This window comes from Crocuta crocuta, unplaced genomic scaffold (assembly GCF_008692635.1).
Source record: "Crocuta crocuta isolate KB4526 unplaced genomic scaffold, BGI_CrCroc_1.0 scaffold1, whole genome shotgun sequence".
NCBI lineage: Eukaryota > Metazoa > Chordata > Mammalia > Carnivora > Hyaenidae > Crocuta > Crocuta crocuta.
The window spans coordinates 5,485,727-5,502,254 of NW_027527930.1; the positions used below are offsets into that span (position 1 = coordinate 5,485,727).

The 16,528-nt window shown below is 40.7% G+C and overlaps 1 protein-coding gene across 3 annotated transcripts in view; it reads right to left on the reverse strand.

Moving 5' to 3' along the window:
• The window catches only part of RASSF6 (Ras association domain family member 6), a 51,183-nt gene that overhangs the window by 15,424 nt on the left and 19,231 nt on the right, over window positions 1-16,528 (reverse strand). For all 3 annotated transcript variants that reach the window (XM_077750307.1, XM_077750290.1, XM_077750298.1), the window contains 2 exons: window positions 8,788-8,866; window positions 4,308-4,447 (listed from right to left, as the gene is read on the reverse strand). In XM_077750307.1, the coding sequence (XP_077606433.1) occupies window positions 4,308-4,447; window positions 8,788-8,866 (219 nt within the window). The remainder of the gene's footprint in view (window positions 1-4,307; window positions 4,448-8,787; window positions 8,867-16,528) is intronic.

Below are 16,528 nucleotides of genomic sequence, written 5' to 3' on the forward strand. Positions count from 1 at the left end.
TTGATAAAATTGCCCATCTTCCCCAATCTCTAGGAAATTAATTATCTAAGGGAGGCAGATGTCATTATCTTAGAGCGGCAGCAATGGGAAAAGCCGAATACCAATGAAAAGCAGAAACTAAAACAGCAAGGCTATTTCATATGGGGAAAGATGAGAAAGCCCAAGGGTGCCTGGCCGGTGGTAGTCTAGAAGTTCTTGGTAATCTTGGCAGACTGGACACTTGTCCTTACTTTCTTACTTTAGTGGTGTCACACAAACACAGGGGACAAACATGGCTCAATATATGAGTGTTTGGCCCATTTTCTTCTCTACTCATCTTAGAAGAAAACACCAGTTTTGAACTCTGGATTGTGTAATTTGAAGAGTCACTCACATACAACTGTGCGCATGGCTATGCTTGAGGGCAGTTACCTGGAGTCGTTCAAAGAAAACTGGATGGAACTTTATGCAATATCAAATAGTTTAACTTGCCCAAGCACAAGACTGTTAGCATTGCCCTGACCATGCTTCAGGATGTATACAGTGATAAACTTAAACTGTGGGCAAGTTTTCAAATGAGTCGCAAAATAAAAAAGGAGGCAGAAATTTGACAGACAAATGGGATGTGGTCATTTTTCTATCTGTGTTGGAAGAAAGAAGAAAAACCCACGCTATAAATGTTATTCAAATGTACACCTGTCCAGTTTCTTCTCTTTATGTCATTCTGTCATGATTTGTACAAAATGCCCCAAAGCTGATTTTAGAAAAATTAAAAACAGCAGTGAAAACTAGTGCAAGTAAACATAACCTCAATAAGGCTGGAGTTTTGTTGCTGTTGTTTAGGTTTTGAAAAATTTTCAAAACAAAATACTTGGACTAGGTATGAAAGATCAAAGTACTTCCCACAGGAGTGTTTCCATAAAGGATCACAAGTGGTCACAGTTCAAACAAATGGATTTATATTTAAGCTTCTACCACTCCCCTTAAGCTGACTCAGTGTGACTCATTTTCAAGGTAATTAAAACAAACTAGCATGACAAACTGATGATTCACTCAATAAGTGACCAGAATGACAAGATTGCAGCCCTTCCTGAAGCTGAGTACACAGCTTCCACGTCCTTTATCGTACATACCCCCACTGAAGATACCACATGAGTGCCCATGTGAGTCCAGAGGCAGAAGTTCTGCACACAGGTTTGCCTGAGTAGCTCAGTTCATTGAGCATCTGACTACTGATTTCGGCTTGGAATCATTTGTCAGTTCAAGCCCCCGGTCAGGCTCTGCACTGGCAGTTCAGATCCTGCTTGGGATTCTCTCTCTGCCCCTCCCCTGCTCGTTTTCTCTTTCTCTCTCAAAATAAGTCAGTAAAACATACAAAAAATTGAAGAATTCTGCACACAGAAACCCAGTATGAGAAAAGAGAGTTGAGAAATGTTACAGAGTGAAGGAATAGTTTATTTTTTTAAAATGTTTATTTATTTTGAGAGAGAGGGACCATATGTGCACATATGGGAGGGGCAGAGATATATATATAGAGAGAGAGAGAAAGAGAGAGAGAGAATCCCAGGCACGCTCTGCACTATTAATGCAAAGCCTGATGCAATGCTCAATCTCCTCATACTTGGGATCATACCTGAGCCCAAATCAGGAGTTGGACACTTAACCTACTGAACCACCCAGGCACCCCTAGTTCCTTTCTTTATATGATTTCATTCAAGGCTCAGAATTTAAATGAATGCCATCCTTAAGAGTGGTAACCAGAATGAAGGTATCTAGGCCCAGACTGAACAAAGATAGTACCTTAGGTGGCTATGCACCCCACTAGGGAACAGAGGCCAAGGACCAGCCGTTCCAAATTATGTGCACCTTCCTGCTGAGTGTTCAACTGCTTCTAATGGAGGATTCTTGGCTAATTAATCATGACTGAATCTAATCTTGCTTTTGAGTGTGAGAGTAGTAGGATCTCGTTCTGATAATTCTCAACCTCCAGAAAGATCGAATACACTGCACATGTGCCCTTTACTCCATACATTCTCCTGGTAAGTTTCATTACTGTGGTAAAGAGCAAGCAAGATTTTCTAAGGAATTCTTCCTCAACTTTAAACTAAAGGAGATCATTTCTGTTTGGTTCACAGCAATGTGCTGATAAACAATGAAAACTGCAATTGGTGTCCATGGAAGAAGGCACATCGTGAGAATATTAATTTTTAATTTGCCACAGTATATGGAAAGGCATCAATGTCACTTTGTCCACCTGGTCTCTTGAAACATCCTCACATTGAGGATTCTTAGGAACAAGTGTTCTGAATTTTAATTTGAAGCATTTGAAAATATCTCAGGGTAGCTATTTTTTTTTTAAGTCTTAATGTGATAATACAAGGACCTTACTGTATCTCCTTGACATCTTCCCTTAATGTGCCATACTTATTAAGTTTTCATGACTCAAATAATTAAAAAGCATCAAAAGCAGCTGGCTGCTCAGAGAACTTTGCAATGAGTTTTTCGGCAATATGAATAATGATAGCTAATTTTGCCAAATTCATGTCTTGCACAGTTATCTAAAAGCAGAGCCCAGGGGTAATTTCTCCTTTTAAGAAGTGCTCCTAGTCACTTAGAATCATCAGCCCCATCGGTCTTCGAGGACCTGAAGAGGAGGGTTGCCGGGCTTCACGGGCCACCTAAGTCTGTGATCCCCCTTCTGCTCTTTCACAAATACTGGACCCTTCGCCCACAGGCACCCCTTAGCCTGGATGGGAGACTAGTCAGAAGTGGGAGACAGAGACAGTTTTCACAACAGAGCAGAGGTAATTTAACTACCAGGCTTGTGGGGGCTTTGTTCAATATTATATTTTGAGTCTCTTCTTCATTCCAGGCACACTGCTGAGCACCACAATAACGGACAAATAAGGCATGTTCCTTACCCTGAAAAACCCACAGGCCAGAGCAGGACATAGGTGCATAAAAAATGCAATTAACAGTGTGTTTTGAAAAATTGCCAGTGCACCGAGTATAGACTGAAGGGTTAGAAAAGGCTTTCCGGAGAATGTGTTACCCGACCAGAGTCTTAAAGGACTGAGAGAGGGGAGTCGGGCGAACGATGCTGAAATGCAAGTAGACTTTACAGGAGTCAGGAAAGTAAGAGGCTGCATGGTATGTGTAGGGAATTAGGGAATGTTCAGAACTGCTGGATCATCACATGTGAGAACACTGGCAAGGTGCAAATCATAGTGGGGTGTCCAGAGAAAAAAATGTGGCTTCCCTCAAGGTGATCCTTGGTTTTTCTTGCTTATGGCCAGAGATCAGATTGAGGAAAAGGTCCTGGAAGCTCTCTCTCCATCCTCTCTTCCTAGAACTCCAGCCCATCCAGTTATAGATGGCAGGTTGGGAGAGGAGATGGCTTGGCCCCTCCACATATGCACAACCGGGGGAGGGGTTGGAAAGTTAAGGATTAAAAAGGAGGGAAAGCAGGGAGGAAGGAAGAAAAAAAGAAAAAAAAAACCCATACATGTATGATTCTTTCTGGGAATAATTATTTTTCTAAAAATTGCAAAGGATAATGAAAAAAATCAACCCAACTTAATGTATTCAAGGTACAGTTGCATAAACCCACACAGAGAACGGTCTTCTGTTGTTACTGAGCTCCAAGTACACTTTGTTGTGTCCTGTTGAACAGGATCAAGACAATCAGGTGGAGCATAATTAAATCTCCTTTCCAGAAAGTAGGAAGAGCCCTCTGTTCCAAGGAGAAGAGAAATTTAAATTTTATCTCCCCTTTTGGTGACAAGGCCAGAGCTAACGGGCTAATGAAATCTTGCCTTGACATTTTGTCTTTTCTAATGAAGGAATGCAGTCTTCCAGGAGAGAAGAAACACAGCAGAGAGGTAGACATGAGGGCCAGCCCAGTCCTGCTTCATGGTCATTGGAGATCTTGCACAAATTACCTAACCTTTCAGAGCTCCAGGTTCTGAACACCTACTTCACAGAGTTGCTGGGGATTAAATGAGATTGTGTTAGAACTTTAGAGCTCTCATCTTTAAAAGTGCACACAATAAATTAAGGTAAATATGAGGGTGATCTTCTCAGGAGCTAAAACGTAAAAGATAGGGGAGCCTGGCTGGCTCAGTCGGTTAAGCATCCGACTTCAGCCCAGGTTCGTGATCTCACGGTTCGTGATTTTGAGCCCCGCGTGGGGTTCTGTGCTGATAGGTCAGAGCCTGGAGCCTGCGTTGGATTCTGTGTCTCTCTTTCTCTCTGCCCCTCCAGTGCTCGTACTCTGTCTCTCTCTTAAAAATAAATAAACATTTTTAAAAATGTGAAATATAGCTTACCTTTTGGAAAAGACATCTGGTGACTTCAACCTAGTAAAAGAAGGGATTTGTTTCTCATCTTGTATTTTTAGCTGTATAGGCCGTTTTACTCCCCAGAAAATGTCCAACATTCCTTCGACAATTAGTTTGCCATCTTCTGTCTGGGGAAGAAACCAATCATCTCAAACATTGTTTTTGTATTACTTATAGAAGGTAAATCTTTTAACTGAAAATGTAGAAATCAAGTCTGTAAGACATCTTAATAGATAAAAAGAAACTCCTCATGGGGTTGTTTGACTTTTCAATCTATCCTCAAAATAATTCAGTTTTGGAAACATTCTTTTATTTTTGAGAACAGCCCTGACCAGTAAAGTAAGTCAGAATGGTAATGATACAGCCACCAGAGGGCAGCATGTGTTAAAATGCTTTCTGAACTCCACGATTCTTCAATGAGGTAGAAGTTTAATTCTGTTCAACGTAAAATGAAAGCAGAATTAAAAACTATACCAAACTAGAAATCAGAAGAATAGCTATTCAGAGATTTAGTGGCTATTTGCTCATTTCTGAACAATTTTTAACTCCTGGAATTATTATGCAGAATCAGTGAGAAATGTATGAAACAACAGTATAAAATGCATAACAGAAATTATATATTTGAAAAAAATCAATAGCACTTGACTAATTTTTAAGTTGGAAATGTAACAAAAGAAGGGCATTCCACGCACACACAGACTGTGAACACTTACTTATTCTGCGGGTATAAATATTAATGTCAAAGCATAGACCCATAGAATTTATTTTCTAATCTATTACCACTTGTATATATATGTAGAAGTATTTCTGTTATTAAAGTAATATGTTATCATCATAGAAACTTCAAAAAATACAGACACTAAGAAGAAGCACATTGCAACCATCCAATAACTACTATAACATTCAATAACTATAGTTATTATGAAAAATCAATTATCAGAAAATGTCAATGACTTAACTTTTATTTGAGAGTATAATGAACACTCTAGACCTTGGAACTAGACAGACCTGTGTTTGAACCCAGGCTCTGCCACTTCTTTGCTCTGTGGCCTTAGGCAAGAGGCTGAACGCATTTAAGGCTGCTGTTTCTGAAGAATGGCATCATTATAGTCCCTAATTCATAGCACCGGATATTTAATAAGTGCTTCATAAATGTTATTGCTTATTATTTCTTGGGCTGATAAACTAACTTCAGAGTCACTCCTGAAACAAAGTTATGAGCTTTCTCCCGCTTCTGAGTTCACGTTTCAGATTACTGAGAGGTCAGGATACCCATCAGTTGTTTTTGACAACCAAACATAATTTGGCCTTGGAAATGACAGTACATGATGCAAGTCCTACTTTCAGTTATCAAGGTACAGCATTCCTTCTTTGTTTAGTTATACTTCAATTAATCCCTTACATCAAAAACTCACAGAATAACTGCTCTTCTGAGATGATCTAATTCTTGTTTTCAAGAAGAAATTCTCCATCTGTTATCAACAATGGTAGGTTTTCTCATGTAAGGAATATCAGAATATTTCATTTGAGAGAAAGAGAAAGAGAGCACATGAGCCCACGAGCAGGGAAGGGGCAGAGGGAGGGAGACACAGAGAGAGAGAGAGAGAGAGAGACACAGAGAGAGACAGAGAGACAGAGAGAATCTTAAGCAGGCTCCATGCCTAGCATGGAGCCCGACATGNTGAGCAGGGAAGGGGCAGAGGGAGGGAGACACACAGAGAGAGAGAGAGAGAGACAGACAGAGAGAGAGACAGAGAGACAGAGAGAATCTTAAGCAGGCTCCATGCCTAGCATGGAGCCCGACATGTGGCTCAGTCTCACAACCGTGAGATCATAACCTGAGCTGAAATCAAGAGTCAGATGCTCAACCGACTGAGGCACTCAGGAATACAAGAAAAAATTTTCATTTCACAAAGCATCTCTTTATAGATGAACTAAATATATCGCAGAAGGCTTGCTTATTTAATATCATTGTCTAAATCCTTAGGCTTCTCTTCTAGGTCTACACCAGTCAGTACCCTTGGTGATCTCTAAGATCCTTATATGCCATTTCTCAACTAATAGCTTCCAACTTTACATTTCTAGCTCAAACCCTTCCCCTGAGCTCTACTTGTCTGACTGCCTACCTGACATCAAACTTAATATGTTCCTAATTAACTCTTGATCTTTCTCCCATGAATATTTTCCTTTCCAAGTTGTTCTATTCTTGTAAATAGCATCCTTGTCTGTCTTCTTTTCTTGGTAAATAGCATCCTTCTCCTTCCCGTGGCTCAGACCAGGAATTTGAGTCACCTTTAATCTTTCTTTTGTCCTCAACATCCAATGCATTAGCAAATCCTATGAGCTCCACCTTAAAAGTAAATCCCTAATGTGACCACTCTACTCACTGTATCCACTACCATGGTTCTGGTCCACACCCTTTCATTGTTTGCCTGGATTATTGCAGGAGTTTTCTTTCTCATTCTTCTCTTGCCCTTTCATATATTCCCCATAGCTAGGGAGATTCTTGTAAGATTCTGTATCTTTTAGATAATGTCACTGTTCTGCTCAAAAGTACCCAGTAGCTTTCCTTCTCATCCCAAGTACATGTTACAGTCTTCACAATGATCTAAAGACCGACACGCTCTGGCACTTTCCTTCCACAGTTAGCTCTCTAGCTGCATTGTCTACTAATTCCCTGTTCTTGTAAGCCTCCTGCTCCACTGGCTTCCCTGCTGTACTTCAACTTCCTGCTGTTAGTTACTTCAACTAACCCAGCTCAGGCCCCTTGTTCGGGGGCCCGAATGTGTGTCCCACAGACTTCTGCAAGGTTTGCTTCTTCACGTCTTCCAGAGTCTCTGGTCAAATTCTCCTCTACCCCTTCCCCACATAGATCCCTGAGCCCTCTTCCCTGCTGTGCCATTGTCAACAGCCTTTATTTTTATTTGATATACTGCATATTTTATTTCTTATCTCTACGCTCTACTATAAGAAACATAAGGATATTATGTCCCATTTCTTCGTTGCTTTATCTGCAGCTTTTAGAACAGTGTCTGGCACATGGTAGACAATCAATATTTCCTTAATTAACCAGACATTAAGAAAGCTACATGCCATTCTCCATAATGCCCTTTTAACAGCGTCTGAGTCATTGTAACTCAGCCAGAATGTTTTGAAAATTTCTGGACTCTCACTTTATTGACCAGTGAGTAAAGATGGAAAGTTAAGCGATATAATAGTCTCACTGTGTACTTTACATCATGTAATTTTAAAAAATTAAATGACTTTTGTATTGTAAGTTGAACACTGATTTGCAGAATTTGAGAGAACATTATATATTCATAACATCAAAGTTCAAACATGTTCCGAAAGGAAACAAACTTCTTCACATCATGAACTTTGTAGAAACTTGAACTAAAGTATAATCATTTTTTTAAAGTTTTGATCTTTTCTTAAGTTACCTTTACAATTATAAGATCTTTAATCTTAGAGATCTAAGATATAGGATGATACTGAAATAATTTAAAATTAGGCCCATTTCTTTGTAAAGAGATGACTTATTTCCTTCTTCTATTACATTTGGGAAGGCAAGCGAAATATTCAAACTAAATCATTTAACTTCACTAGTAAAGGCCAGAGCGGCTTGGAAATTTCCCTCTGTTCAACTCCAATTTTAAGCCCAATCACAGTGACTTAAACTTAAAGCTATATCATCAAATGTGAAGAGTTTAATCGGAGGTAGAAAAGTCTAATGCCCCTCGGGGCCAGGAAGATAGTGTAAAGATGTGAAGCAAGCCCCATTAGAATGCAAGACTAGGTGGAGAGATCTGCGGAGAATGAAGCATTCAAAGAAGGAGAAGAAGAAGAAGAAGAAAAGAAAAATCTAAGGCCAGTTTGCACTCCTAAAAATACTTTCTAGACTCAGGACTTTTCTGAAGTGTTTCTTTCACATTTTAAAATTTGTTATTATAACACAGTACACATTCTTTGGAATCTAACTGATTCATGTTAACAACCAAATCAAACTATGTTACAGCCTATGTCATATTTATTTGAGCAATCCCCCATGGGTATGGACTTAAAATATCTTCAAATTCTCTCCATTACAAATGACATCACCACAAGATGACACCACCTTCTCTGTATGTTTGGGCACGTTTGTAAGAAAGTATTATAAGAGATTTCTAGTGGAATTGCTGTTCAAAAGACATTTATACACTGTTTTAAAAGCAGAAAGTAAACATGTCATTAAAATTATTTTTAAATGCTTTCTTATCCCCAAAGCTGCTTAAAAAGTCACATGCTTCAGGACTGGGATTTTGTGATATAGTCTAAATATAAAAGTCATGATCAAAGTCAAAGATTCACCTGTTTTTCCAGACCCCTTGTGCTGCTAGAGGATAGACTCCCACTCACCCTGATTCCTTTATTCCTTTAAGGAATTTCTTTCTGTGAATTAAACTGTATTGCATTTGTTTGATGGGCTTACCTGTCCACATAAAATATGGAGGTTTTTCTGGTTCTCATAAAAAATGTTATAGGTCTTCAATAAAGAATTCAGTTGTTCCCTAAAAAAGGTTACATATAGTTATAATCAGTCTCTTTGACAGTAAAAGGCAATAATAGTGCATTCAGTTCGCAAAGGTACGGGATAGAAATGGGTCAATGGAATCTTTACTGTTCTGTGGTTTTATTTAACTTAATGCAGGCCATTGAAAATCGAAGTCTTCTCGGGACACCAACGAACACGGGAGGGGCTAATTCACCAATAAATAACCGAAGGAGGGACAGTAAGGGCCAAGTGGTGAGGACACTGGTGACAGGAGACAGACATGAAATAGAGATTCGCTTTCACATTTCTTTTTGGTTTTGCATCATTTAACCAGCCTACATTAAGCACCTGGTATGTGCCTGACACTGTTTCCCACCAGCAGCTTCGTCACAGTTCAGGGATGGTCATCGCTCCCGAGTTACCTTTCCCGCGTGGCAGCTGGGGTCTGGCCGTGGGAACACTGGTTCCTGACACTCCTCTCTCCTGTCCCCTGCCACCACAGCCTACAGTCCTTACCCTCCCGAACTAGCCTACCGGTCCAGGCCGTCTTCTCTTACCTGGATTACAGTCTGCTAAAAGCCTTCCTGATTCTGTAGTCTGTTGTTAACAGCAGGTCTTATCTTACTGCAAACGAGATCATCTCTCTCCTTGGCTCAAAACTCTCCAATATCTTTAAAACATGTTTTTTAAGTTTAGTTATTTATTTTGAGGGAGAGTGAGAGCCAGGGAGAGGCAGAGAGATGGGGAGAGAGAGAGAGAATCCCAAGCAGGTGCCTCACTGTCAGCACAGAGTCTGATGTGGGACTTAAACTCACAAACTATGAGATCATGACCTGAAATGAAGTCAAGAGTCAGACATTCAACTAACTGACTGAGCCACCCAGGTGCTCCTCTCCAGTATCTTTTCATTATTCAGAATAAAGCCAACATCCTTCCAATGACTTAAAAGGCCAGATGTGAGCTGGTCTTCTGTTTCCCTTTGATTTCATTTCCGGCTATTCTTTCCTTTATTCACTATACTCTAGCCACTGGCTTCTGATATTCCTTGAATATGTCAGGCACATTCTCACCTCAGGGTCTTTGCACTTGCTGGTTCCCCTCTCCAGAGTGAGGTCCTCTCTCCTACTCCCACTGTCACACTAGAATGTGCCTGACACTGTGTTATGTAAATGTTAGCACATTTTCTTTAACTTCTTACTCAGAAGTCACCTTCTCAAGGACTCCTTCCTGACCATTCAATCTAAAGGTTTGCCTTCTCCCAACGCTCATATCCTGCTTTCTTATCTCTGCTCCTCAGTCACCATCTAACCTTGTACATATTTTGCTTATTTGTCTTATATTCGGTCTCTCTCGCTGGACCGCAGCTCCACAAGAATCGGTGTGCTTGTATACTTTGTTTGCGCTGTGTTCCATGTGCCTGGAAGAGTGTTTGGCACATAGAACTCTATGAATACTGGTTGAATGAAATGATCAGAGAAATTCTTATTCCTAAAAATGGAAGCATACCAGATAAAGGGGGAAAAGCTTCTTTATATAAACAGTTTTATGTGGGGGGGAACCTCATATTAAATTTCCAAATCTATCATTTGTTAAACTTCCTTCAACCCTCAGTATCTGTTTCTCTCCCATAAGAATACTGGCTCCATGAGGGCAGCAACTTTGGTCTATTTTATTCATTACTGTCTTCTCACTATTAGAGCAGAGACTTGCTCAGAGTAGGCTCTTATTCAATAAATATTTATTGAATACTAAATGACAAAATTCATGTATATTGATTTTTATGCTTGATATCATTTAGACATACTCTTTCCATTTGACTTTGTAATTTTATTTTATTTTATTAAAAAAATTTTAATGTTTATTTATTTTGAGAGAGACAGAGTGTGAGCGGGGGAGGGACAGAGAGAGAGGGAGACACAGAATCTGAAGCAGGCTCCAGGCTCTGAGCTGTCTGCATAGAGCCCACCGTGGGGCTTGAACTCAAGAACATGGAGGTCATGACCTGAGCTTAATTCAGACACTCAACCAGCTGAGCCACCCAGGCACCGCTGACTTTATAATTTTAATATGCAGTTTTCCAAGGCTCAATACACTTCAATCACCACATAAAACAGTTCTACAGAATTCCTCCATGCTGTGGTTCCATTTCCGGCTGAGTTACTTTAGAATTTCAATGTCAACGAATATTTCTGTTCTAAATATCATTGCCCACACAAGGGATTTGTTCCCTTGGAGTCATTATTATGAGATGTTTCCTAAAAATTATTGTACTGGTAAGGAGCATGAACACTTTTATAGCTCTCCATTACTGAATGCCAGGACAGCATATAGAAATTTCTGGTTCACTTGGGATGCAACTCCTGATATGCGGAGCCGTGAGGGTTGTTATTAAGGCAAATGAAATTTTACATAATCTTAGTCCCTCAGCTTCTGTTTCTGATAAAAATTACATAGTAAGATATGGTACAAATATCCTTCAAAGTATTTACCTAAGAATCATATAATTAGAAAGATATTCTCAGGGAACAAGCCACTCGGAAAATGCTTCTATACCTGAACAGAACCTTACCAAAGATTCCTTCACAGAAATAATCTCCAAATGACCCAGGAAGTCAGCAAACTGTGATCCTACATTGTCTGTTTTTATAAATAAAGGTTTATCATAATATAGCCACGCTACTTAGTTTGCTTCTTGTCTGTGGTGCATTCCTGCTGTAACTGCAGAGCTGAGTAGTTGTGACAGAAACCATATGACCCATAAAGCCTAAAATGTTTATTATTTGACCCTTTATAGAGAAGGTCAGCCAACAACCCCCCTCCCCAAGTGTAACATAGGGTCACTGAATGACACGGAAGTCATTCATATTTTTTTTTTTTTTTTGCCATAGGCAGGATTGTTCTGACTGAATATGAATGGCACTTTGAAGGATTCTGGGATAAAGTGAAGAATTAGAAAGAAAAAAAACACCGCCTCACAAGTTATGTAAACAACTACAGCAAAGGTGAAAGCATTGCAAATATTAAAGCATCATTACATTTGAATTGTATATCCCTTCCCAGATGAACTTTTTTTTANGATTCTTTTTTTGTGCATCTGATGGAACTGTGGGTCTAATAGAACACTGGTAATAAAAGCTAGCCTGCAATATTCTAGTCTGACTTGTTGGCACTGAAGGCACAGGGGCTTAAGAAGTTATTGTCAGGTCGATCACCCGTAGCTGCAGACTGATTCAGATTGTGTCCTCCAATAGTGAGCAGTCACCGTGTGAGCTCAATCGAGAGGTTTCAGTCGTACTCTGAGGATGGGTGAGAGCTTCAAGGATAGATGTCTCCTACAGTGAACTTCAGAAGGAAGGGATTAAGCGTGAAGTATGGGAGGAGCTTACCAGGCAGAGATAACTTTCACAAGGATATGTAGCTATTTCCATAGTTTTTGTGGAGGAAGCTCAGAGATCTGGGGCTCTAAAGGTAGAACGTGTAAATGGAGAGTGGTGAGCCTCGAGCTGAAGAAGCAGGCAGGATCTGTGTGAACCATTTTAATGAGCTTAAAATTCACCCTGTAGGCAGCTCTGGAAGGTTCTAGGCAAAAGAAAGGCATGATGATAAGGGCCACTAGGAAACTTACAGAAGACAGATTTCAGGACCAGGTGGAAGCAGAGAGATGTTTGGGACTATTGGCAAATAGTACAGGGGTAGAGGTGCAGGAGCGAGGCTGTGTTCCATGGAAATGCGGTCAAGTGTCCCACGTGTACAGAAGGGTCTGAAGTCTAGACGGGACCCATACATGACTTAGGACATCCAATCACTAAAGCGCTACCTAGGCAGTCCCTAGTCAGGAAAGGAGACAGGGATTTAATACACACTGTGCCCTGTCAGTGGTAATTACAACAGATTTTTCTGCGTCATTTAAATGTCACATATGGACCTTCTCCCATCAAAAGAGGAAACAGGCATCTGCATACCTTTCTGTCTCAGCTACCAAAAAAGTTCCCCACCCGGCCTAGAGCAGACCACTCAGTAACTATTCAGCTGCCCTAACCAAGCTATAAAATGGGTGATAAGAAATAGATTCCACGTCTAGTCTTCTCAGTTTATAATTCTGTGATATTTAGAAGCCACAAGGACACCTAAGAAATGAACATAAGGTTCAAATAGCCTATACAGTTTATGTTTGATATATAAAAAATTGATTTTCTGAGAGCTTGGTGTTTTGGAACATGAAATACTGCATCATAATATATAACAAGGTTTTGTGTTTTTTTTTAAATCAAACAGTATGTATACTATGGATTCGTGTTTTTACAAAACTGAGGAATGACAAACTTCCATATAAACGGGACTTCCAACCTCAATGAAGACATAGGATCGTAAGCTTCCCAAGACAGACGCTGGCGCTGTGTGCCAGCTGTGCAGAAATCGCATCCTGATAGATGTTGACGGACACCCGGAATTATTCACTGCAGCGCGTGAAGAGTGCAGGCCAGGAGAGACTTAACATGGGCGTGACAAGTTTAGGGGAAAGAAGCAGGGGAGGGCCCAGGGCTCCTGTTCCTTTAAGGCTCCCAGGTAGATTTTATGAGCGATAGTAGATCCAGAATTAACTGTAAAACGCTTAGGTGTACTTTGTACTTTGTGGCCTGAACTGCAGCTGCTCAGCAGATGGGAATTACCCACATAGTGGCATCTGCCATGAATAATGGACTTAGCAAGAAACGAGTTCCTCAATCTGATCATGCTATTGAGCTGGCCGGAAAAAACAATTTTTATTTGATCTTCTAAAAGTTTAATATTCACGGACATGGGACAGAGGGACGGATGGAAGGGAGCAACACCCTGCATCCATAGACAGAATGGATGTCCAATATTAGTTGCAATAGAGCTCTCTCTCTCTAGTTTTAGTAATGATTTACGGTGGAATTAAAAGGAAATCCGATCCATTTCCTGACAACCAAAAACCCCAGCCCACTCTTCGTTAAGTGATTCTGACTCTTTGGACCCGGTAAAGACAAATGAGAACCACTGTTATACGATGTAACCCAACACAAACTTGAGAGGCTGCCACATGCACAAACTAAACCAGAGAAAAATACAACCCAACTCAGCCCCCAAAGGCATATTCGGCCAGGGCTGAGCTTCCTGACTTTGTGTAACTTCTGCCTCAGGGAGACTTGCTGAAAAGCATCCAGGCTCCAAATCCGGAGACTCAGAACTACATCGTGACAGCAGCATTAGAAACAAGACCCTGCTTGGGTCCACGTTTAAGGGCAGGAGCCTGAATCGTTTGAAAGAATATCTTCAAAGCGATGAAAACTTGAGGCAGAATAAAAAGGCTAACTAGCTGTCTCACACGTTTAGTTCTCCCCATAATACACATGGATTTTGTTCATAATGTTAAATTCTAGCAATAAGATCAACAATTTCATGGTAGGTTACAAAATTGAATTTAAAACAACATGTATTTAATGAAATAGTTATGAATTAAACATGGAAAGGTAACAAATTGACCATTTCCCGGGAAAAAAGATCTCGATTTATTTTATTAGTCGTAGCTCTGTATACGTTCCAAACTGTATATACAAAATGCATATTACATTTGTAATATTGTCATAATTTTACTTCCAAAAAAATATATAAAACAGGAGCACCTGGGTGGCTCAGTCGGTTAAGTGTCTGACCTCGGCTCAGGTCATGATCTCGCGGTCCGTGGGTTCGAGCCCCACATTGAGCTCTGGGCTGAGAGCTCAGAGCCAGGAACCTGCTTCGGATTCCGTGTCTCGCTCTCTCTCTCTGCCCCTCCCCTGCTCGTACTCTGACTCCCTCTCCCTCTCTCTCAAAAAATAAACATTAAAAAAATTAAAAAATATATATAATATAATATAAACTCCTGTATGTTTTTGGAAAGGTGGAACCAGGAAACAGGAAAGACAGAAAGGACAACAGAAAAGAGTAACTGGAGCTTTATCATTGAGCCCTTTGCCAAGACAACCCATCATTCCGTATTACTGATGTCTGCATGATGTCTGCAAGCAGTAGCAGAATTCTCTTAACCCACTTTATCCTTCATTACTGTCAACTTGAATCCTGGGATTAAAATTGCAAACTTCTGCAACTGTTCTTCTATAAGCGGCTACAGCTCCGGGTCTTTTCGCCTTTAGCCTCATCTCCTGGCTCCAATAAAGAAAGAAAACTACTTTTCAAACCTTTGCATAGAGACCTTCCTCTGCTGGCAAAGCAGGTTATTCACATTTCCATTGCAAAGGAAGGGACTGGATGCCGCAGTTTGAAAACAGAGAGGTTGGGAAGCAGAAGGAGGGGTGTTTTGATTTGATTGCAGGAAAAATGCCAACCCTAACTGATCATGGAGCTCCGAATTTGTCTGCCTCTCCTGGCTTCCTTTGAGGAGGCTGCTCTTTTAGAAAAGGAAGGGCTCCTAACATTTTTAGTACTTCTGCTAAAGCATCAGTAGTTATTGCTGGCGGTCAGGATGATGGTGCCTGTGATGTGATTTGTTTGCTTTGTTCTTCCAAACAGTTCTATCCTAGGACCTAACTCCCTCTTCAGTGCTGACAACCCATAATAAAAAGGGCCTGGGAGTTTCATGAGCTCGACTAGTAATCTAATCAATACGATAACACAGCCAGACCTGCTTCTCCTCCACCACCCTCTCCTTTCGCTGCTTTTGGCCATTTTGTGACTTTTGTATTTTCTGGGCATTCATCTTTTTCTGATGAGCCCTGTCAAAAATGGCCCGGGAGCCATGAGTAGGTACAGGGTAAGCTTTTCTCAGGTCCTCCAGCCCTAGAACTCAGATAAGGGCAAAGGGGTTAAAGATTAAGGAGTAATTTCACAGTATTGAAAAGAAACTTGAAGTGATGGCTAGTTGGTAGATATGAAACGAAGAAGAATGCCCAAAGTGTTTTCTTGACGAGGAAAACTCTACCGTTGAAGACAGGGGCTTTAGCTCTTCAAAACAATGCCACTGGACATTGATAAGACATAAAAGAGGGTGTGAAAAGGGAGAGGCAAAGGATTGTGCCATTTGTTCAAATACCAGAGCTTCTGAAGGAAACAGGAATGTGCTCGAGATCTGACAGCGGATTTTTAAGAGAATCCTTCCATAAGGGTAAACCTCAGTATTTGATATTTTAACACACTGGCGTGTTTCCAACAGCCTCAGATGAGGGGAAGATACTGATCTATTCCCTTTTCCTCTATGGTTTGGCTTCTAAAGATTTTTATGAAAAAGATTAAAAAAAATTCACAACCCACTATATTCTAGTTGGCAGTGGTGAGAAGCTGCCTCCGTATCAGACCTTATTTTCTGCTGTCATGCGCCACAGCTGAATCCCTAGGCGCAGCCCAAGCTGTTTGTGGACAGGGAGGAAAGAATGAGGGAAGTCTGTGCTCTGTCATCTTCCTCTGGCCTGAAACACAGAGAAATATGGCCTCTGTTCACAGCCCTAATATGACTCACAAATCAAGACTGATGCTTTGATTTGATTCCAGTCCAAAGTAAGGACTTGAAACTACCTCCACTTTATCAGGAGAAACTTAACGGAGGACCATGGGGGAGGGAGGCAAACCATGAGAGACTCTTGAATGCTGAGAACAAACTGAGGGCTGATGGGGGTTGGGGGGAGGGGAGGGGAGTGATGGGCATGGAGGAGGGCACTTGCTG